A 24,777-nucleotide genomic window follows, 5' to 3' on the forward strand; every position below is an offset into this window, starting at 1 on the left:
AAAAAAAAAAAAACCTTCAAATATTTCCAAGTGTTGAAGAGTGATTGTGTTTGTGTTAAAACCTTGAGTGGCACTTGCTTCAGGAAATAAAGGGTGTTAATTTGCTTTCTATTAAGGTTATTTAAAAATTGGTTGGAATAAATGCTAGTTGAATTTATACTTCATGACTTGAAAAGCAAGCTGATTTTCATCCTGCCTTCTCAAGGAGTGCAATATGTTTTAAATACTACTTTTACCTGCTTTTTAACTTTCCATGAAAAAAATAAATAAATATTTTAAGGACACCTGGAAAATTTTGAAATACATTTTATATACATGTGGAGATTAAAGCCAAGAGACTAAAAAAAAGTCACTTTTTATTTTGATTTTGTTTTGTTTTGTTTTGTTTTGTTAACTATGGCGCTCAGTCCAATATTCTCTCTGCATAGTTTTAATGCAGTCTTACTAATGTAACCAGAATAACTCTTCACTGATAATGAGAAATTAACAGCTGAAGAAAATCAATACCATAAATAGGTAATATAATTTTAATGAAACGCCACAATCTGAAGGTTCTATATTGAATTAGTATCTGGAGAGTGTGTGCATAGATGATTGTGGGAAGGAATTCTAAACATCAGTCTTCATCACAGTTACATTTACATGCATGAAAAACAGGACTCCTACTTACACTAAGATTAAACCTAATTAGTATCTATGTAGAAAAGAGTGAAGATGGGAAAACAAAGACAAATGTGAAGAGAAAATGACTGATAATTAGCCAAAATTGAATTAAAGACATCAATTCACTGAGCCCTAAGCATTAGTAACTACAAATAAATAAACAAATTAATTAATCAAATTGATGTTGGTATTTGAGAAAAGAAAAGCTTAAATAGCAAGAAACTAAACTTCACCTCCAGAATATAGCAAAATGAGACTATATTAAACACAAAGTGTAAGAAAAAAATAAGTAGAGATAAATAAAACAGAAAACAGAAAAACAGAGAAAGTTAACAAAGTCTAAAATTATTAATTTTTAGGAAAGATTTTGATAAACCACTAGCAAGACCATGAAAAAAAATTTTTTTTTATTATACTTCAAGTTCTGGGATACATGTGCAGAACGTGCAGGTTTGTTACATAGGTATACATGTGCCATGGTGGTTTGCTGCACCCATCAACCTGTCATCTACATCAGGTATTTCTCCTAATGCTATCCCTCCCCTAGCCCTCCACACCCTGACAGGCCCCGGTTTATGATGTTCCCCTGCTTGTGTCCATGTATTCTCATTGTTCAACTCCAGGAAGACTATTTTTAAAAAATATAGAAAACAAAATTTGCCAGTATCAGAAATTAAAAATAATACATATCCTCCACACACACAAAATATTCTACTAGAAATTCTAACACTGAAATAAAGCAAAGAATAAAACACAAAGAATTTGAAAAGGAAGAAGCAAAAATGTCTTTATTTCTCAATACATAATAATGTACATAGAAAATCCTATGAAATCTAAAACTTTTAAGTTAATTAGTAAGCTTATAGCCTATATTTGAAAGTAATTATGTTTCTTTATAATAGCAATAAAAAATTAAAACCTGAAATAAAACATAATATCAAATACCCAGAAATAAATCTGCAAAATGTTGCAAGACATTTACACTAAAAATTATGAAACATTGACCCAGAGTATTTAAAGAAGAACTAAATAATGGAGAGATATATGTTCATGGTTTTCAAATTTTAGTCTTAAGATATCCACTTTTCATAAATTGATTTATAGATTTAATATAATAATCAAAAATCTTAAATTTTTAAATTGTTTTTAGAGCCTCTTGAAGTAATTGATAAGCTGATCCCAACATTGTGTAGAGATCTTATAAAGGCACAACAATTGAAAGAACAAAGAAAAAAATTGGATGAAATATTTTACCTGACTTCAAGGCTTTTTTGATATTGGCGTAAGGATTGACAAATAGATTCATGGGACATCATTAGGAGTCCAGAAATCAACCCACACAGAGTGGGGTTGGTTATTAACCGACATGCCAATCAATTCAGTGGTGAAATGTTTAAACAATATTGCTGAACCAACTGGGTGCCTGTATGGAATGAAAACAAAAATAACTTTTATCTCTAACCACACACAAAAATTAATTCAAGATTGATCACAGACTTAAACTAAAATGTTAGAATTAGAAATCTTTTAGAGGAAAACAAGAGATTATCTTCATGACTTCAGGATATATAAAGATTTCTCAGGTACAAAAACATTTTGGACTTTCGCAAAATTAAAATGTTCTCCTCATTAACATACAACATTAAGAAATAGACAAACTACAAACTGAGCAATAAATTCTAAAACATATAAATATGTGCAATATGTAAAGGGTTCAGAGAATACACATATTTAAAAACTCTTACAAAGCAACAGTATGAAACCAAAAACAATTTTAAATGGATGAAAGCCTTGTCCAGACCATTCACATAAGAAGATATATAAGTGGCAAATAAACTGTGCAACTTTATTAGTCCATAGAAAAGTGCAAATTTAAATTACAAGGAGATGCCAATCTGTACCCACTAGATTGGCTGAAGGCAAAGATTGGCAATACAATTGCACCTCTGATATTTTGCTGGTTGGAATGTAAAACATACAGTCGCTTTGGAGAGCTGTTTGGCAATTTTTTACCAAGTTAAATATCTACTTACCTCGTATACCCCACCCATTTCACTCCAGAAAAATGAGAATGGATAGCCACATGAATTCTTGTACAAGAATATTCATAGCAGCATTATTCCTCATATCCAAAACTGGAAGCAACTCTAATGCCCATCATTTTGAGGATGGTTAAATGAATTTTGGTACAGCAGAATATTATTGAGCAAAATAAGTAATGAGCTATTGAAATATGAAGAAACACTGTGTTAAGTGAGAAAAGCCTGACATTTAAAAATGAGTAATACTGTATGATTCCATATATTTTAAGTCCAGTAAGTACAAAACTAAGCTATAGTGATCAAAATCAGACAGTGGTCACATCTATTTGTCTGGGGTAGATTGTCTGGAAAGTGACACAAAATAACTTTTAGTGGTAATGGAAATATCCATTATCTTGTTTTGAGTGACAGTAACAGTGGAATACAATAAACAATCCTTTAAGCATGTGAGATCTGTTTATTTTATTATATGTAAATTAAACTTCAGTAAAAATTACAATATAGAACAACCCATCAAATATTTTAAGACAAAAACGGTAAAGGAAAGGATAAAGAAAAAAAAGCAATTTATACAAATATCATAATTTTAAACTAAACACATAATTGAATCATAATGATTTAGAGATTACTGAGTCATAAACAAAAGGTGAGAATTTAATTTGGTGGCCACTGAGAACCCAAATTTTAAAGTATATTAGAATCTCTAGGAGAGCTTTTTAATAATTGGAATGCCTGGGCCTCATTCCAAAACCATTCAATCAAAATTTTTGCAGGGTGCGTGGCAACATATATATATTTAAAACTTCACAGGTGCTTCTGATAAGCCAGCTTTGTTCCTTGATAAGGCATCTGGAAACAATAAATTTCAACAGGTCTCCTCTTCCACATCTCTGATTGACAGTTCTGTTTCCCCTGCCAGAACACTCCAAGCAATGCAGAATTCATGACTTTTTGATGCAGCTTTTTTCACTTTTAGACATTGAACATTTCTAGTTGTCAAAAAGTTTACATGAAACTGAAAACACACACATTGATAAAAATGAGTCATTTTCTGGAATAATATAAGTAATCTGTTTTGCTTATAATCGTTTATCAAGAAGTCAATAAAATCATACCCCTCTAAACTTACCCTAGATGTCTACTGCTTAAGCACCGCAAGCAATTTACCATTTTTGAATTTGATGTTAATTTCAGATACCTCACCTTTCTGAGTGCCTTTATCCCTAGCTATTCTGGTTTTTCCATCTCTCTGTATAAGAAGATAAGACCTGACATATTTACTGATTACAAAATATGCCTCGTGTTGTCTTGTTGCTGTAGAGAGATGTGAGATATTTAACTCTTTATAAATACAAAACTCTTGTACTGTACTTTCTTTCTCATAATTTTTGCTTTTCAATTTTATGTTTTATCTTCATTGTGTTAATGATACTGACCAACCCTTCCAGTTTTGCATTGTTCTCAATTGGCTTAACATGCTGGTCATGATTTTAACCAAATGCCTTCCAAGAGGAGGCATTGTCAAACAGGTGGATTATGGTATTGAAAGAGGCTCGTAAAAGGCAATTGGCAGTCGTTCCAGGTAGACTCACCGTCAGAGAGGTCTAAGCAAAGAATTAAGACAGATATATCTGACAATGGCTAGATGCCATAATAAAAGAGTCTTGCAACAGAAATAATACAGAAACCAGAAAGTTATAAGAGGAGGTGCTCCTTAGAATAGAAAAATAGTAGGTAAATTGTTTTAATGGAATTATTTTCTTTTGAGAGTACTGATGAGGGAAAAATTAAATTTCAGGGCTGGAAAACCTGAGTAGAACTGATTTACTAGAATGAAGCAAACAGTAAGGTTGACAATGTGCTCCTCATCAAATGAGCTACTTGAGTTTTTTAAGTTTCCTTGCCTAGTAACAGTAACAACCCAATACTGGGATGGATATAGTGGTAGATCTATTAGAATGGATTCAGTTGTAGAGATTGGAGGGATACTTCAGTGACAGGGAACTAAACAGTTTATCATGATAATGATGCAGATACATGAACTTAATGAAAATAGTTATTCTCTTAACCATATCCTCATCTCTACTTCTATTTATGTGTTGGTTCATTCTGAATCAAGTTAGCAGACCCTGGTGACCTAAAGCCTATCCTGACAGAGGATTGTATTAAAGAAAGAAAAGATAATTCCCTGTGTGTGTGTATGTGTGTGTGCGTGTATATATATATACATATATATACACACATATATACACACATATATATGTGTATATATGTATATACATATATATGATATGTATATATATGATATATATATATGATACACATATATATGATATATTATACATAGGGATTTTTATCGATACATCAAATATTACATGTTGTTTGGGTCCTTTTCCATTCTTAAACCAAATAATTTGGTCAAGTATATGGAGGGCTCCGAGTTACCACCCTGAGTTACATGATGACTCTTTGGTAGAAAGGTGAAGGGTAGGCATACATAGACACATGTACTTCCTTTTTTGGTTTGAAAGCTATCTTACTTATAAGAATAATTAAGAAAATTATAATTGTTATAATTCATTATTTTAAAATCACTTTTAAAACATACCCTTTGAAAGTTTAGTTTATATTTTTTTTGTTTCATTTAGTTTTGGTCAGCTAAAAATTATTTTATGGTCTTAGCCTTTCTGTTATTTTCTTACAGTTTCAGGATAGCCTTTACTATTCTACAACAAGGTTGTTGACCTTATATAAATCTTCACTGTAATTTGTTAAACTGTTTCTGAAAATCAGAGACCTAGATATGCATAATAAGTATTGACAAAAGGGCATAGAAATGACTAAATCCAGTATGCTGGGTAGATATGTACACTTTTTGTTACCCATATACACAAAAACAAAGAAAAAAATCAACTTGAGGAATGAATCAGAGGGTTATGTATGGGCTCCTCTGCATACTGAAAACATTGATTTAATGTTTTCAAACTGGAGTCAGTACATAGTCTAGTGATCTAAGCTACTTAAGCACCACTCTTCACCGTATCACTCTTTACTTACAATTTAATTGCCACATGTCCTTTTGAAATGAACATTGAAGGACCACCCTCATGAATGCATTCCTAAGAATCACAATGTTTATTCTGTGTAGTCTTGCTGTAGGTTTAATCAAGACCCATGAAATGGACACATTCCTCTTAATTGATTGCAAATGTTTATGATTACCCAGAGAGTGTTTTCAAATGTCTGATGACTATAATATTACTGACTTTCTCTCTAGGCAGTCTTAAATCTGTTTATTACTCATTTGGCTACTTTCCAGCTTTCAGTTGTCTCATTTACTTCAATGTGCATCAATAAGCATATAATTAATCCAAACAACTTATTGAACTATTTCCTTTGCATTAGTATATATGATGTTAAGCAGGTAAAATTTATCTATTCTACCACTTTGGATTTATTCATCAGTAAAATGTTCTTAACAAATATTGATCAGTATCACTGTAAAGATGCCTCTTATAGTGAAATATTGTGATCTCATGCTCAGATCACAAGTTATTATCAAATAGAAATTCAGTCTCAGTGATGGTCCACTACTGCCAGACCTTGTCACTTCAAAAATCTAGTATACCATATAATTATCATTATGTTTTAAGTACAAAGTAAAAATGCAGCACAAATGCCAACAAAATCATAAATGACTCAAATTCTTTTTGAAGTGAGGTTTTTTCTAAGCAAGATTTTTTAATGGCTTATGGTTAAAAGTTTTATTTTCTCAGGAAGCAAGCCATTTATAAAGTATGTTTTGCTATTCACATGTTGGGAAAAGTCTCTTCAGTTCAATGATGTATCTCATGTATCCAGCAGTATGACATACTCTTTATTTTTAAAAAAGTCCAAGGTTTCAAATATTAATTTTAATGCTTGGCATTCTGTCATAATTTCAGAAACACCAAGACTGGCTGAATACAGTGCTGAAGCCTTTTTCTACTCCAAGTGGGGTCTTAAAATGTATTACATGATTAAAACAATTAAATGTGCCTAATCTACACAGAGGAGGAAGAAATGAATAGAGGAGAAAAATCAGACACAAAAACTTAGTGGCATATCTCTTTTCCTATTGAATTTATTATTTTAAAAGTGATATTTGAAAACAATAATCAGACTGAGAATTACCATTTTGATGTATTCCAGAGAATGCCACTAAATTTGTTAAATTGCACCTGTAGTTTGAAAAATGACTAGTATTGCAGGATACTTCTATCTGTAATACAGTTTGTGGTATCATCAGATGGTATAGATAATATAGTCCATGAGGGCAAGAATTGTTTATTGTTTTGCTCAACATTCTCTTCCAAGTACCTCTCACAGTGCTTGGCACATGGTAAGCAAAGACTTGAAAGAGATTTATTTGTTTTATTTCTTAAATTTTTAACATTGATACATATGATATGTATATATCATATTTTCAGGGTACATATGATAATTTGATAAATTCATGTAATCAAATCAGGGTAGTTGGGATATCTATCACCTTAAATATTTATCTTTTCTTTGCAATAGCAACATTTGAATTGTTTTCTTTTAGCTATTTTGAAATGTACAATCAATTGATCTTAACTATAGTCACCCTACTGATTTATTGAGCACCAGATCTTATTTATTCTAAGGGTATAATTTTACCCATTAATAAGCCTCTTTCCATTCCCTTAACCACCCTACCATTCTCGGCCCCTGGTCACCACCAGTCTGCTCTCTATCTTCATGAATTCCACTTTTATATCTTGAGAAATATCTACTTGGATGCTGACCACTGGTATGGAATGAGCAATAGTGGGTCATATTTCTAATTAAAAGTCTTTTTTGGGGTCAGTTTAGAAATATGCTTATATATTAAATTCTAATATTTCCTAGGATTTTTTTCTACCCTAATCTACTTTGATATAAACCATTTTAGTAGAGAGATTAAAATTAATCTTACTTTACAGATGATAGTAAAGTCATTATTTTACATGATTTAATATAATGAATCATTAAGCTTCAATCAGCCACTACCTCTTGGAGGATTGTTGTGGGAAGCTGGCCTAAATAAGTAACACAATACAGATATCTGAGAAATTGATGGTTGCTAGAATGTTATAGACATCAACCTTTAGTTCCCGTCAATATTTTATTCCATTTTCCTATAAAAAAAAGATGGCAGAAGAAAATCAAGATAAATGTTGTTATTAGCATTATCACATTAAAATATCATTTCCTGTTTAAATGTTAATTCTTTCCATTGAACTGGAAGCAACTCAAGGACAGGAACTGAGCCTTGATCTTCCTTATCAAAGTATCAGATATTTACTTTAAAAAATGTATTAATCAAGACCCTTTCTCTTACAAGTAGCAGAAGTTTACTTCAGAATAGCTTTTTTATTTTTTTATTTTTATTTTTATTTTATTTTTATTTTTTTTGAGGCAGAGTCTTCACTCTGTCGCCCAGGCTGGAGTGCAGTGGCGCGATCTCGGCTCACTGCAAGCTCCGCCTCCCGGGTTTACGCCATTCTCCTGCCTCAGCCTTCCGAGTAGCTGGGACTATAGGTGCCCACCACCTCGCCCGGCTAATTTTTTGTATTTTAGTAGAGACGGGGTTTCGCCATGTTAGCCAGGATGGTCTCGATCTCCTGACCTCGTGATCCGCCCGCCTCGGCCTCCCAAAGTGCAGGGATTACAGGCGTGAGCCACCGCGCCGGGCCCAGAATAGCTTTTTTAAAATTGACTCATGTAGTCTGAAAGTCTAGGGAACAGCTGCCTTGCCTCTGGTTCACTTTAGTTACTTTCACACTAGACATGTTGGCTCCTGCAATCGCAAAACTACTACATTGGGACAACTTGTGATACACAAGAAAGACCACTTCTTGTAGATTATCCATAATTCACATTTCAATCTTCACTGTAATTTGTTAAACTGTTTCTGGAAATCAGAGACTTAGATATGCATAATAAGTATTGACAAAATATCTTAGCATGGAAATGACTAAATCCAGTATGCTGGGTAGATATGTACACTTTTTGTTACCCTATGCACAAAAACAAAGAAAAAATCAACTTTAGGGATGAATCAGAGGGTTATTTATGGGCTCCACTGCATACTGAAAACATTGATTTAATGTTTCCAAACTAGAGTCAGTACTAGCCTTTAAAAAATTACTTAGGCCAAGGACATGGAGAGTTCAAACTAACCAGCCCAGGACACATGACCATCCAGCAATGCAACCTAGAGAGTTGAGCACATGTGGAAAACAAGGGATGCATCCAGATTTATTTCTTAAATGAAAAGTGGCATCTTGTGGTTTGAATAAAGGAAAGGAAATATTGGGAAGATTAAAAATAAAAGACACCAACTACTTAGCCACCAGTCTAACCCAATTAACTTGGAACTACGATTATACTGGTGGCTAAGTAAGAATCTAAACCTAGTTTTCTGACACCAAATGCAGTGTGTTTTCCCCTAGATAAAAGAGTTGGTTTATAAATGAAAGGTGGAAACGTTGACTGCAAATTACTTATAAAGGCTTTGCATATCATCAAAGTGCCCCGAAAACCAAAACAATAACTTTCGACTTGATAAATATAAGGAAAAATTAGGATGGACTCTGTCCAGTGCCACCCAAATCCCCCTTCAAAACTGAAGGCTATCTTCTCCCAAATGCTGAGAGGGCTTGCTGCTGACTACCTTCCTTATGAATTACCTACCCTCAGCTTAGGAGAACCACCTCACCAAAGGCCACAGGGGGGGTGTAAAATTCCTCCTTCCACCAGCGCTAATTTGGGATAACTCTGAAGACCATCCCACTTCCAGAGCTCACTGCAGGGCTTCGCTAAGACTGCATTGTAGCCCCAGGTCTCCCTCTGCTGGCTCCTTCTTGCTCCCTTCCCTTGTGGCACAGTGTTATTCCCAAGAGCAGTCCCTGATAGATTTTCTGATCTCCAATCTCCACCCCAGAGTCTGTTTCCTGGGAACCCAACCTTCTACAGTTAATACGCTTTTCTTAGGCCTAAAGGATAATTAAATAGTAACTAAAACAATGAAAGGTTTTCAGGGAAAGTATTTATGTGTTTGCTATCTTTTTATCTAAAATTTTCCTCTATTTTTAAACAAAACCTCACACTACTTTTTAGCATGGAAATGTCTATACCTTACACTCTCATACAGTCTGTATGGGAAAAAAATCACTAACATCAGTGACGATATGCTAATCCAGGTTCTCTAATAACTACTTTTAAGAGAGGCAAGCAGAGTTAACTAAGAGATTATAATCTTGGCAGTGTGCAGAATGTTTTCAGTATATACATTTACTGAGAGGAGACAGAATTCATAATCTTTGATTTTTCTCAAAAGAGTCTGTAACACAAAGAAAGTTAAGAAATTGGAGCACTGGTTCCCAGATGGTCTCTTAAGAAGCATCAAGTGAGAAAAAATCCCTTGTTTTTTTTCCTGAGAGTTTCTGATTCCATAGAAATGGGATTGAGCAAAAATCATCATTTTCAACAAGTTTTCCAGATGACTCCAAAATAAAACTCGGTGGATTACAATTTGGAAAAATACAGACTTAGGGATTAAAATATAGTTCTGCTAGTTTCTATTGCTGGTGTATCACATTACCACAAATTTAGAGGCTTAAACAATACAAGTTATTAATAGTATTTTTTAGATCAGCAGTCTGAAATGGAATCTCAGTGGGCTATAATCAGTGTCAGCAATGCTGTGTTCTCTGGTGGTTCTAGGGAAGAGTCAATTTCCTTGCCCTTTCCACCTTCTAGAAACAACCCGTCTTTCTTCACTCAAGGTCCCTTTCCCCATCTTCAAAGCCAGCAGCCTTGCATCTCTCCGAAGATGCTGAGTCTCAACACATTCTACCCTTTGATGCTCCTGTTCTGTCTCCCTCTTCCAATTTTAAAGACTGTGATTACACTAGAGCCACCCAAATAATATGGAATAATCTCCCTATTTTAAGGTCAGACAATTAACAGCTTTAAATCTATCTGCAACCTTAATTTGTCTTTGCTGTGTAACATAGTATATTCACAGATTACAGGAATTAACATGTGAGCATTTTGGGGAGACCAGTATTCTACCTAACACAAGTTCCTTTAGAGTCCCATGGAACAAAAGTCTTCCCCCTCCCCCAATCTTATGTTTAATAACTCAGTTAATGAGCCTTCCACCACCTGATGTTATGTAATTGTCTGGTTAATATAATTAATTACTGGAAACTATGGAAACTTCTTTTAGCTTTCTGGTATCCATAAATAGCACCTAGTCACACCCCCTCACCTGGAAGCACCTTGAGGTCAGGAACCATATACTCTTTCTTTCTTTTTTTTTTTTTTTTTATTTATTATTATTATACTTTAAGTTGTAGGGTACATGTGCATAACGTGCAGGTTTGTTACATATGTATACTTGTGCCATGTTGGTGTGCTGCACCCATCAACTCGTCATTTACATCAGGTATAACTCCCAATGCAATCCCTCCCCCCTCCCCCCTCCCCATGATAGGCCCCGGTGTGTGATGTTCCCCTTCCTGAGTCCAAGTGATCTCATTGTTCAGTTCCCACCTATGAGTGAGAACATGCGGTGTTTGGTTTTCTGTTCTTGTGATAGTTTGCTAAGAATGATGGTTTCCAGCTGCATCCATGTCCCTACAAAGGACACAAACTCATCCTTTTTGATGGCTGCATAGTATTCCATGGTGTATATGTGCCACATTTTCTTAATCCAATCTGTCACTGATGGACATTTGGGTTGATTCCAAGTCTTTGCTATTGTGAATAGTGCCGCAATAAACATACGTGTGCATGTGTCTTTATAGCAGCATAATTTATAATCCTTTGGGTATATACCCAGTAATGGGATGGCTGGGTCATATGGTACATCTAGTTCTAGATCCTTGAGGAATCGCCATACTGTTTTCCATAATGGTTGAACTAGTTTACAATCCCACCAACAGTGTAAAAGTGTTCCTATTTCTCCACATCCTCTCCAGCACCTGTTGTTTCCTGACTTTTTAATAATCGCCATTCTAACTGGTGTGAGATGGTATCTCATTGTGGTTTTGATTTGCATTTCTCTGATGGCCAGTGATGATGAGCATTTTTTCATGTGTCTGTTGGCTGTATGAATGTCTTCTTTTGAGAAATGTCTGTTCATATCCTTTGCCCACTTTTTGATGGGGTTGTTTGTTTTTTTCTGGTAAATTTGTTTGAGTTCTTTGTAGGTTCTGGATATTAGCCCTTTGTCAGATGAGTAGATTGCAAAAATTTTCTCCCATTCTGTAGGTTGCCTGTTCACCTGATGGTAGTTTCTTTTGCTGTGCAGAAGCTCTTTAGTTTAATTAGATCCCATTTGTCAATTTTGGCTTTTGCTGCCGTTGCTTTTGGTGTTTTAGACATGAAGTCTTTGCCCATGCCTATGTCCTGAATGGTACTACCTAGGTTTTCCTCTAGGATTTTTATGGTATTAGGTCTAACATTTAAATCTCTAATCCATCTTGAATTAATTTTCATATAAGGAGTAAGGAAAGGATCCAGTTTCAGCTTTCTACTTATGGCTAGCCAATTTTCCCAGCACCATTTATTAAATAGGGAATCCTTTCCCCATTTCTTGTTTCTCTCAGGTTTGTCAAAGATCAGATGGCTGTAGATGTGTGGTATTATTTCTGAGGATTCTGTCTGTTCCATTGGTCTATATCTCTGTTTTGGTACCAGTACCATGCTGTTTTGGTTACTGTAGCCTTGTAGTATAGTTTGAAGTCAGGTAGTGTGATGCCTCCAGCTTTGTTCTTTTGACTTAGGATTGTCTTGGAGATGCAGGCTCTTTTTTGGTTCCATATGAACTTTAAAGCAGTTTTTTCCAATTCTGTGAAGAAACTCATTGGTAGCTTGATGGGGATGGCATTGAATCTATAAATTACCTTGGGCAGTATGGCCATTTTCACGATATTGATTCTTCCTATCCATGAGCATGGTATGTTCTTCCATTTGTTTGTGTCCTCTTTTATTTCACTGAGCAGTGGTTTGTAGTTCTCCTTGAAGAGGTCCTTTACATCCCTTGTAAGTTGGATTCCTAGGTATTTGATTCTCTTTGAAGCAATTGTGAATGGAAGTTCATTCCTGATTTGGCTCTGTGTTTGTCTGTTACTGGTGTATAAGAATGCTTGTGATTTTTACACATTAATTTTGTATCCTGAGACTTTGCTGAAGTTGCTTATCAGCTTAAGGAGATTTTGGGCTGAGACAATGGGGTTTTCTAAATATACAATCATGTCATCTGCAAAGAGGGACAATTTGACTTCTTCTTTTCCTAACTGAATACCCTTGATTTCTTTCTCTTGCCTGATTGCCCTAGCCAGAACTTCCAACACTATGTTGAATAGGAGTGGTGAGAGAGGGCATCCCTGTCTTGTGCCAGTTTTCAAAGGGAATTTTTCCAGTTTTTGCCCATTCAGTATGATATTGGCTGTGGGTTTGTCATAAATAGCTCTTATTATTTTGCAGTACATTCCATCAATACCGAATTTATTGAGCGTTTTTAGCATGAAGGGCTGTTGAATTTTGTCAAAAGCCTTTTCTGCATCTATTGAGATAATCATGTGGTTCTTGTCTTTGGTTCTGTTTATATGCTGGATTATGTTTATTGATTTGCAAATGTTGAACCAGCCTTGCATCCCAGGGATGAAGCCCACTTGATCATGGTGGATAAGCTTTTTGATGTGTTGCTGAATCCGGTTTGCCAGTATTTTATTGAGGATTTTTGCATCGATGTTCATCAGGGATATTGGTCTAAAATTCTCTTTTTTTGTTGTGTCTCTGCCAGGCTTTGGTATCAGGATGATGTTGGCCTCATAAAATGAGTTAGGGAGGATTCCCTCTTTTTCTATTGATTGGAATAGTTTCAGAAGGAATGGTACCAGCTCCTCCTTGTACCTCTGGTAGAATTCAGCTGTGAATCCATCTGGTCCTGGACTTTTTTTGGTTGGTAGGCTATTAATTATTGCCTCAATTTCAGAGCCTGCTATTGGTCTATTCAGGGATTCAACTTCTTCCTGGTTTAGTCTTGGAAGAGTGTAAGTGTCCAGGAAATTATCCATTTCTTCTAGATTTTCCAGTTTATTTGCGTAGAGGTGTTTATAGTATTCTCTGATGGTAGTTTCTATTTCTGTGGGGTCAGTGGTGATATCCCCTTTATCATTTTTAATTGCGTCAATTTGATTCTTCTCTCTTTTCTTCTTTATTAGTCTTGCTAGTGGTCTGTCAATTTTGTTGATCTTTTCAAAAAACCAACTCCTGGATTCATTGATTTTTTGGAGAGTTTTTTGTGTCACTATCTCCTTCAGTTCTGCTCTGATCTTAGTTATTTCTTGCCTTCTGTTAGCTTTCGAATGTGTTTGCTCTTGCTTCTCTAGTTCTTTTAATTGCGATGTTAGAGTGTCAATTTTAGATCTTTCCTGCTTTCTCTTGTGGGCATTTAGTGTTATAAATTTCCCTCTACACACTGCTTTAAGTGTGTCCCAGAGATTCTGGTATGTTGTATCTTTGTTCTCATTGGTTTCAAAGAACATCTTTATTTCTGCCTTCATTTCGTTATGTACCCAGTAGTCATTCAGGAGCAGGTTGTTCAGTTTCCATGTAGTTGAGCGGTTTTGATTGAGTTTCTTAGTCCTGAGTTCTAGTTTGATTGCACTGTGGTCTGAGAGACAGTTTGTTATAATTTCTGTTCTTGTACATTTGCTGAGGAGTGCTTTACTTCCAATTACGTGGTCGATTTTGGAGTAAGTACGATGTGGTGCTGAGAAGAATGTATATTCTGTTGATTTGGGGTGGAGAGTTCTATAGATGTCTATTAGGTCTGCTTGCTGCAGAGATGAGTTCAATTCCTGGATATCCTTGTTAACTTTCTGTCTCGTTGATCTGTCTAATGTTGACAGTGGAGTGTTGAAGTCTCCCATTATTATTTTATGGGAGTCTAAGTCTCTTTGTAAGTCTCTAAGGACTTGCTTTATGAATCTGGGTGCTCCTGTATTGGGTGCATATATATTTAGGATAGTTAGCTCTTCCTGTTGAATTGATCCCTTTACCATTATGTAATGGCCTTCTTTGTCTCTTTTGATCTTTGATGGTTTAAAGTCTGTTTTATCAGAGACTAGGATTGCAACCCCCGCTTTTTTTTGTTCTCCATTTGCTTGGTAAATCTTCCTCCATGCCTTTATTTTGAGTCTATGTGTGTCTCTGCGTGTGAGATGGGTCTCCTGAATACAGCAGACTGATGGGTCTTGACTCTTTATCCAGTTTGCCAGTCTGTGTCTTTTAATTGGAGCATTTAGTCCATTTACATTTAAGGTTAAGATTGTTATGTGTGAACTTGATCCTGCCATTATGATATTAACTGGTTATTTTGCTCGTTAGTTGATGCAGTTTCTTCCTAGCCTCGATGGTCTTTACATTTTGGCATGTTTTTGCAATGGCTGGTACCGGTTGTTCCTTTCCATGTTTAGTGCTTCCTTCAGGGTCTCTTGTAAGGCAGGCCTAGTGGTGACAAAATCTCTAAGCATTTGCTTATCTGTAAAGGATTTTATTTCTCCTTCACTGATGAAACTTAGTTTGGCTGGATATGAAATTCTGGGTTGAAAATTCTTTTCTTTAAGAATGTTGAATATTGGCCCCCACTCTCTTCTGGCTTGGAGAGTTTCTGCCGAGAGATCTGCTGTTAGTCTGATGGGCTTCCCTTTGTGGGTAACCTGACCTTTCTCTCTGGCTGCCCTTAACATTTTTTCCTTCATTTCAACTTTGGTGAATCTGGCAATTATGTGTCTTGGAGTTGCTCTTCTCGAGGAGTATCTTTGTGGCATTCTCTGTATTTCCTGGATTTGAATGTTGGCCTGCCCTACTAGGTTGGGGAAGTTCTCCTGGATGATATCCTGAAGAGTGTTTTCCAACTTGGTTCCATTTTCCCCCTCACTTTCAGGCACCCCAATCAGACGTAGATTTGGTCTTTTTACATAATCCCATACTTCTTGCAGGCTTTGTTCATTTCTTTTTCTTCTTTTTTCTTTTGGTTTCTCTTCTCGCTTCATTTCATTCATTTGATCCTCAATCGCAGATACTCTTTCTTCCAGTTGATCGAGTCGGTTACTGAAGCTTGTGCATTTGTCACGTATTTCTCGTCTCATGGTTTTCATCTCTTTCATTTCGTTTATGACCTTCTCTGCATTAATTACTCTAGCCATCAATTCTTCCACTTTTTTTTCAAGATTTTTAGTTTCTTTGCACTGGGTACGTAATTCCTCCTTTAGCTCTGAGAAATCTGATGGACTGAAGCCTTCTTCTCTCATCTCGTCAAAGTCATTCCCGTCCAGCTTTGATCCGTTGCTGGGGATGAGCTGCGCTCCTTTGCCAGGGGAGATGCGCTCTTATTTTTTGAATTTCCAGCTTTTCTGCCCTGCTTTTTCCCCATCTTTGTGGTTTTATCTGCCTCTGGTCTTTGATGATGGTGATGTACTGATGGGGCTTTGGTGTAGGTGTCCTTCCTGTTTGATAGTTTTCCTTCTAAGTCAGGACCCTCAGCTGTAGGTCTGTTGGAGATTGCTTGAGGTCCACTCCAGACCCTGTTTGCCTGGGTATCAGCAGCAGACGCTGCAGAAGATAGAATATTTCTGAACAGCGAATGTACCTGTCTGATTCTTGCTTTGGAAGCTTCCTCTCAGGGGTGTACTCCACCCTGTGAGGTGTGGGGTGTCAGACTGCCCCTAGTGGGGGATGTCTCCCAGTTAGGCTACTCAGGGGTCAGGGACCCACTTGAGCAGGGAGTCTGTCCCTTCTCAGATCTCAACCTCCGTGTTGGGAGATCCACTGTTCTCTTCAAAGCTGTCAGACAGAGTCGTTTGCATCTGCAGAGGTTTCGGCTGCGTTTGTTATTGTTTACTGTGCCCTCTCCGCAGAGGTGGAGTCTACAGAGACAGGCAGGTTTCCTTGAGCTGCTGTGAGCTCCACCCAGTTCGAGCTTCCCAGCAGCTTTGTTTACCTACTTAAGCCTCAGCAATGGTGGGCGCCCCTCCCCCAGCCTCGCTGCTGCCTTGCTGGTAGATCACAGACTGCTGTGCTAGCAATGAGGGAGGCTGCGTGGGTGTGGGACCCTCCCGGCCAGGTGTGGGATATGATCTCCTGTTGTGCCTGTTTGCTTAAAGGTGTGGAATATGATCTCCTGTTGTGCCTGTTTGCTTAAAGCGCAGTATTGGGGTGGGAGTTACCCGATTTTCCAGGTGTTGTGTGTCTCAGTTCCCCTGGCTAGGAAAAGGGATTCCCTTCCCCCTTGCGCTTCCCAGGTGAGGCAATGCTTCGCCCTGCTTTAGCTCTCGCTGGTCGGGCTGCAGCAGCTGACCAGCACCGATCATCCGGCACTCCCCAGTGAGATGAACCCAGTACCTCAGTTGAAAATGCAGAAATCACCGGTCTTCTGTGTCGCTCGCGCTGGGAGTTGGAGACTGGAGCTGTTCCTATTAGGCCATCTTGCTCCGCCCCCTACTCTTTATTTCTGAAAAACAGGGAACTCATCTCATTGACTTCCAGCTATCTATATAGATAATATAGCTGAATGATTGTGATGTGTGATGATGTTCATGTTCAATGAACAAAACCAAAGGCCTACTCTCTTTTATTTTTCATTTTTTACTTTTTTGAAATGAGTCTCTCTCTGTCACCCAGGCTGGAGTGCAGTGGCGCCATCTCGGCTCACTGCAACCTCTACCTCCTGGATTCAAGTGATTCTCCTGTTTTAGCCTCCTGAGTAACTGGGACTACAGGCATGCGCCACCACACCAGGCTAATTTTTTGTATTTTTAGTAGAGATGGGATTTCACCATGTTAGCCAGGCTGGTCTCAAACTCCTGACCTCAGGCAATCCACCTGCCTCAGCTTCCCAAAGTGCTGGGATTAGAGACATGAGTCACTGCGCCCAGGCTACTCTCTTTTTTAATGACTCTTTTACACAGAGCAGCTCATAAACAGCTTGACTCGGAATCTTCTCCCATTGAACTTACCAATTGCCACATAACATGGGTATTTGGTGTCATTTGCTCAAATAAGCAAAACTATTTATGCTTAACTTCTGCATTCCATGAGACTACCTTGCAATTTATGCTTGCCATTTTGGGTAGCTAGGCATCAGTAAAATTGAAGCAATCTGGTCTATTGGTAGGAAGAACGGTGGTCTCTTAACAAAGAGTCATGTTCTATTACTAACAATAAAAGAATTACCATATGTTAGACCCTACACTAGATTTTGTATATATACAACAAACACACACAGACACTTTTGCGAAATCAATCTTTGAAGACTTCTATAAGATAAATATTTTTTGCTGGGAGTGATGGCTTACGCCTGTAATCCCACCGCTTTGGGAGGCCGAGGCAGGTGGATTGCCTGAGCTCAGAAGTTCAAACCAGCCTGGCCAACATGATGAATCCTTGTCTTTACCAAAAATACAAAAGTTAGCCTGGCATGGAGGTGTGCACCTGTAGTCTCAGCTACTCAGGAGGCTGAGGTGGGAGGATCGCTTGAGCCTGGGATGTGGAGGTTGCAATGAGCTGATAGCATACCACTATACTCCAACCTGGTTAATGGAGTGGGACCCTGTCTCCAAAATATATATAAACAAATAAATTATTCATTTACAGTTGAGGAAAACTTTTCAAAAAATTTTAGTTACATATCTAAGAAGTGACCACCAGAATTCCAGTGTAAGGAAACAGAGGGGTTATAGTGGTCTTTTGTCACATCACTTTTCAGTATGTATATCACTCTGATCAAAAATTAAAGCTAAAAAACATTATATAGTTTCAAATTAAGGAGAATTAATTTACTAGACCAATTTATTTATTTAAAAAAATTTTGAGGCGGCATCTCACTCTGTCACCCATGTTGGAGTGCAGTGGCACGATCTCAGCTCACTGCAACCTCCACTTCCCTGGTTCAAGCCATTTTCATGCCTCAGCCTGGGTAATTTTATGTATTTTTAGTAGAGACGAGGTTTACCATGTTAGCCAGGCTGGTCACGAACTCCTGGCCTCAAGTGATCCGCCCACTTCAGCCTCCCAAAGTGCTGGGATTTCAGACATAAGCCAGCGCGCCCAGCCCCAATTTAAAGCATACAATCAAACGCGTCACTTCCAGACTTAAACTGCTTTTCATTCTGCTCTCGTATCCAGTCATCCACTTAAGGCAGATCCTCTGCTTGAAACTTTTGATAGATTAAAGCTGTATTTAGAATAAAATTAAAACCTCTTCCTGTGTCTCACAGAGATCTACATAACCTGACTCTTCTTCTCCATCCAGCTTCATGTCTCACTAGCTAGGCTGCAACCACAGTGGCCTCCTATAGGTTTTTCATCCACAGGCTCTTTAATATCCTGGGTATTTTCTGAGCTGTTGCCTTTCTCCTTATCTCTTTGCTTGGATAATGTCTTCTTATTCCTTTACCTCAGAGTTTAAATACGAGTTTTGCAGAGAAACCGTCCTCTAACGAAAATAGATCCTCCTCCTCACCCTATTATCATCTACCAATGCACTCATTGTTTTCTTCCAAACACTTAGTGTGCTTTGTGGTTTTTTAGTTTGTTTACTTGTTTATTGTTTGTTTTAATGTGTGGATGGGTATTCATTGATGTGCTCTGAGCTCCTAGCATTGTGTCTAATATTCAACAAATGTTTTTGGGGAACAAGTTTTTTTTTCTCAAAGTGAGGATGCAAACTAGCACTGGTATTTTATTTTTGTAATCAGAAGATTTCATAGAGGGTAAGTAATCTGAAACTTTATTCTCTAGTCATGCTCTGTTTTTTGAGCATCTTGGATCTATTTCAATGTAACTTTTGTTTTGTTTGCCTTGTATTCAGATGTACACTTTAAGTAACTCAAAGAACAACTTACAATTTGAAATCAATAATCTGCTCTGTCTGCTCTGACATGTGTTTTTTTTTTTTTCTTTTCTTTTTTTTTTTTTTTTTTTTTTGAGACGGAGTCTCACTCTGTCACCCAGGCTGGAGTGCAGTGGGATGATCTCCACTCACTGCAACTTCCAACTCCCGGTTCAAGCAATTCTTCTGCCTCAGCCTCCCAAGTAGCTGGGACTACAGGCGTGTGCCACCACGCCTGACTAATATTTGTATTTTTAGTAGAGACAGGGTTTCACCATATTGGCCAGGCTGGTCTCAAACTCCTGATCTCATGATCTGCTGCCTCGGCCTCCCAAAGTGCTGGGATTACAGGTGTGAGCCACCACACTGGGCCTCTCACATGTATTCTAAAGGTGTATTGATTCTGGGGTGAGGCCCAAGCTTGTGTATTTTTGATAAATTTCTCAAATGATTCTGATTCATATCAAACTTTAAGAACATCTGCTTAGCGTGTACATAGTCTCGTTATTGTACTTCTACCTGTATCAACCAAATTCCATCAAATTTAACCATTTGCTTAATTCATGCTTCAGAGTCTTACACCCTTTTGTACATTCTGACTTGGATATTGAATGAATATACAACACCTTTATTATTCCAGCTCTTTTATTTCATCCTCTGCCTTAGCTGAGGATTTTATTCTTTTAACCTACTTTGATAGTAACATCCTGGGTTTACAATATAATTAATGATAAGAAATGTAAGATAGAATTTACACAGTATATATGTTGTAAAGATTTTGAAAGGCATCAGATAATGAAACATATAATATTTATAACAACTATTTTAAAATGAAAGCAATCAGAAGAAGAAAGCAAAATTGTTATTTTAGTCAATTTGTAACTTTTTAAATATAAATGTTTATAAGAGTAAACGTAGTTTCCAAATTTTTGGCTATTTGTTTTCCTGTTCTGTGGGTTTATTTATTGCTTTTTCTGGTTTGTATGTTGAAAAATATGTAATTTAACTATTGCCATTGAGAGGCAAATTTTACATGCAGGCAAACAGGCAAACACACACTATTAAGGATTTTGAGATCTAGTCTACTCATAAGTTCCCTACGATCCCATTTACTTGTTTCTCTGGTATTTGCCCTTTAAATATTTTATTCTTTGGATATGTAATGAAAAACATAGTTTATGATATAGTAAAAGAAAATCTACCATATTAAGATTATAACATAATCTATATTAAGCTTGTATTGTGCCAGATACTTAATTCAGATATCTTCTTCTATAAACAAGCGATCTGATACCACGAAGAAATATTTGTGATATTTCAGACACTCATTGTTACTCAAATACACATCAAAGTACAAATGATAAACTCTTTAGATTGAATTTTACTTTTCTTATTTAAATGTGACATGGATACTGAACGTTTTAATTTGATAAATTTCTAGAACTGCTTATTTTGGAATGAGTATGTAAATATTTTGCTGTACATCATAAATTCAAAAATGTTGCTTAACATTTTCTAAAATGCTGAAATAAGTATTGAAAAAATATGTTTTGCACATTAAATATGTTCTCCTTACTAAGACAAATTTGGTGTCTCCTATCAACTTCTCCAAATTTAGCTAAGGAGGTAATACTCATTAGATAGATTAAAATGCAGCTTTTATTTGTGGTATAAGTGACCTGAGCCCTTCAAAGATAACCTTTCGAAGCTTTCTGTTTAACTGATAAAAGTCAAGTTTAGTGATACTGTTGCCTATTTTAAGAAACATTCATAATCTTGATTCAGATTCATCTGTCATCAATGATATTCATGCTTACATGAGGTTAATACTACCATTTAAAATGCTAAGGAAAATAGGAAATGTCTTTCCCTTATTCATGTTTGGCTCTAGAGAAATGGGGGCATCTCTCCAACCACCTCCCTGTGCCCTCACCCAACATTCCTAGCATGGATATCATTTAGGTCCCATGTAGATATAAAGAAATCTATTTTAAAAATAACAGTTGCTACATTTTTCATGTGAACACATCAAAATGTGCCAAACCTTAAACATATTTGAGAGTTCCATCAGCTACTCAATTAATGATAAGAAATGTAAGATAGAATTTTTACAGTATATACTCAATTGGTAATTGAGTAGCTGATGGAACTCTCAAATATGTTTAAGGTTTGGTACATCTTCAGAGAGCCTACAATGTCGAACGATATTCTGATATAGGTGAAATAGCTTATGCCTTCCTTCTGTACAATAATTCACATGTATTTTGACGGGCTTTTGATGTTTCCAGATATCCGTGGAATACAAGAGTTCTTGGACAAAGTGTCTCAGCAGGGAATGGATGTTGCACTTCAGAAGGTAGAAAACAACATCAATAAAATGATCACCACTCTCTTTGACACCATGAGAATAGAAGAACTGAATCGCTATCGAGACACTCTTAGGCGAGCGATCCTTGTTATGAATCCTGCCACAGCCAAATCCTTCATTACTGAGGTAAGTGAAAGTTGTCTTGGGGTGAGAGTTGTGCAAAAAAATTAAAAGCTTTGGAATAGACCCTACAGAGGAGATGAAAATTAAGAGCAGTGCGAAGGAATTAATTACACAACTTTTGTTAACACTAATGGAGGTAGCATAGTGCTTGCTCGCTCATCTCATTTACCCCTTACTGTCCAGTTAATTGCTGAGAACATTTGTATTTATATATATTTGGGCACATAGACAGAACAATTTTAAGAAGTCTTATAGAAGTTTAAAAGTGCCGTTGACCTGAATGAATCTGGTAAGATTAAGAATAAATTCACAAGTGCATAGCTCTCTAACTAATCCTTAGTATTTTTTGTAATTTAAAATTTTACTTCTGAAAAAAGAAATGTACTTGAATCAGGATATTATTTCATAAACATGATTACTGTTACAAAAACATATACAGATTTATATCTTCCCTATGAACTTTGTACCAACACAAATAATTGTCTGAAACTCCGTAAAGTGATGACTACTGTACATTTTATGATGCTACATCCTCAAATTTTTAATTGTATCTGTTCATTTAGTTAGAAGCTCTGAAATTTAGTAAAAATATAATTAAGACTTTTCAGTGATTGGTGTAACATTTCTATGTTCTGAAATGCCTGCTATTGCCTTGTAAAAGTTTATCGTCAAGTCTTTTTGCCCTACTTCAAGTTTTTAATGTCACGTAGTGGTAGAACTGGTCATGACGTTACATACTTTTACATGGGATTTTTAAAAATATGTTAAATTTGGGAGGGAATTTATTTGTTTAATACTTTTTTTTTTTTTGCCTTATTTCACTATTATGCTTCTGTTAGCTCCTGAAGTACTGCTATAAAGCTTCCAAATTAGGAACATGTCTAGAAGTTCTTTGACACTCATTATATAGTTGGTATCAAAAAACATAAGGCAGAATATAAATCACTGAGAAGGGTAAAACTTGTGTAAAACCGTCAGTAATACCAATTTTTTCATTTTAATAGGAAACTTCATTATGCATTTTAAAGACAAATATAAACATTTTACTTTTTGAGTTCAGCAAATGACTTAGAGAATCTTATTGAACTACTATATTTTTTTCATAATATAAAATATTTCCAGTTTTAAAGAAGTTGGTTCCTTCCTTCAAGAAATACAAATCTGGAAGGTGGAAACAAGTTCACAGGGAATGTAATATAAATTAGGATGTTAAAATTGCAATAGATGAGGTTGAAGCATCTATAGTCATTTTTGTTGAAGGAGATGAAAGGAAACTTCACTGAGCAGGTATATTTGAACTAGACTTCGTGTCATGGGTTAGGAATTTACAAAAGAAAAGTGGTATTGATATGGTTTTGCTCTGTGCCCCCACCCAAATCTCATCTTGAATGGTAATCCCCATGTGTTGAGGGAGGGACCTGGTGGGAGGTGAGTGGATCATGGGAGTGGTTTCCCCCATGCCGTTCTCATGATAGTGAGGGAGTTCTCAGGAGATCTGATTGTTTAAACGTGGCAGGTTCCCCTGCGCTGTCACTCTCTCCTGTTGCCTTGTGAAAAAGGTGCTTGCTTCTCCTTCCACCATGACTGTTAGTTTCCTGAAGCCTCCTCAGCCACGTGGAATTGTGAGAAAATTAAACTGCTTTCCTTTATAAATTGCCCATCTTGGGTAGTTCATTATAGCAGAGATAATGCTAGTGTATTCTTTGCTAGAACTGTCATAGGCTTAAACAACAGAAAGTTTGCATCTCACAGTTCTGGAGACTAGAAATCTAAAATCAAGATGTTGACAAGGTTTATTTATTCTGAGGGGTGTGAGGGAAGGAACTGTTCTAAGCCTCCCTCCTTGGCTTGTAGATGAATTGTCTCTTTCCAATGTCTATTCACATTTTCTTCTCTTCCTGTATGTTTGTGTATCCAAATTTCCCTTTCCTATAAGGACGTGAGTCATTTGGAGGAGGGTTCACCCTAATGACCTCATTTTAATTTGATTACCTCTGTAAAGACCTTATCTCCAAATAAGGTCATATTCTAAGGTACTGGGTATTAGGAATTCAACATATAAATTTGAGAAGGAGGTAATGATGACACAACTTTACCCATAACAGGTGCCATTAGTTGTTATGAGCAAATAAGGCAGAGGAGTATGTTTGAGAGTTCAATTTGGATCATGTAAAATTTGAGCTAACAGTGGATTCTTCATGTGGTCTTAAGTATGTTTCAACACCTATATAGTACTTCCTATCTTCTTACTACTTAGTGCTTTCTTTTCTAAGACCTTTTTAAAAAATGGACTCATAGTCTTCATAAAAAAGCCTTTGAGTTGGTACTAACGTCATCCTTGTTTTGTAGATAAGAAAACTGAGGCATATAGGGTTTAAGTTGTCAAGATGACACAACTAGGAAGAGACAGATCCGGGATTAATTCCAATACGTTTGTCTCTAGAGTTTGTGTGCTTAACCTTGGTTCCCAGACAGGTTGGTTATAAATGCATGACTGGAGACCAGGAGAAAGGTCAGTGCTTGAGATGTAGTTTATTTGTTTTTCATCAGTTTAATACACATTGATTTACTAGTTCATTAGTTTTCCAGTTCATCCTAGAAACTATGCTAGGCATTAGTGATAAAAT

The 24,777-nt window shown here is 36.5% G+C and overlaps 1 protein-coding gene across 2 annotated transcripts in view; it reads left to right on the forward strand.

Annotated features, from left to right (window-relative positions):
* Positions 1-24,777, forward strand: part of GRID2 (glutamate ionotropic receptor delta type subunit 2) — a 1,541,190-nt gene that overhangs the window by 807,618 nt on the left and 708,795 nt on the right. For both annotated transcript variants that reach the window (XM_028849003.2, XM_015138804.3), the window contains exon 4: positions 21,948-22,153. In XM_028849003.2, the coding sequence (XP_028704836.1) occupies positions 21,948-22,153 (206 nt within the window). The remainder of the gene's footprint in view (positions 1-21,947; positions 22,154-24,777) is intronic.

The sequence above is a fragment of the Macaca mulatta genome, chromosome 5, assembly GCF_049350105.2.
Source record: "Macaca mulatta isolate MMU2019108-1 chromosome 5, T2T-MMU8v2.0, whole genome shotgun sequence".
Classification (NCBI taxonomy): domain Eukaryota; kingdom Metazoa; phylum Chordata; class Mammalia; order Primates; family Cercopithecidae; genus Macaca; species Macaca mulatta.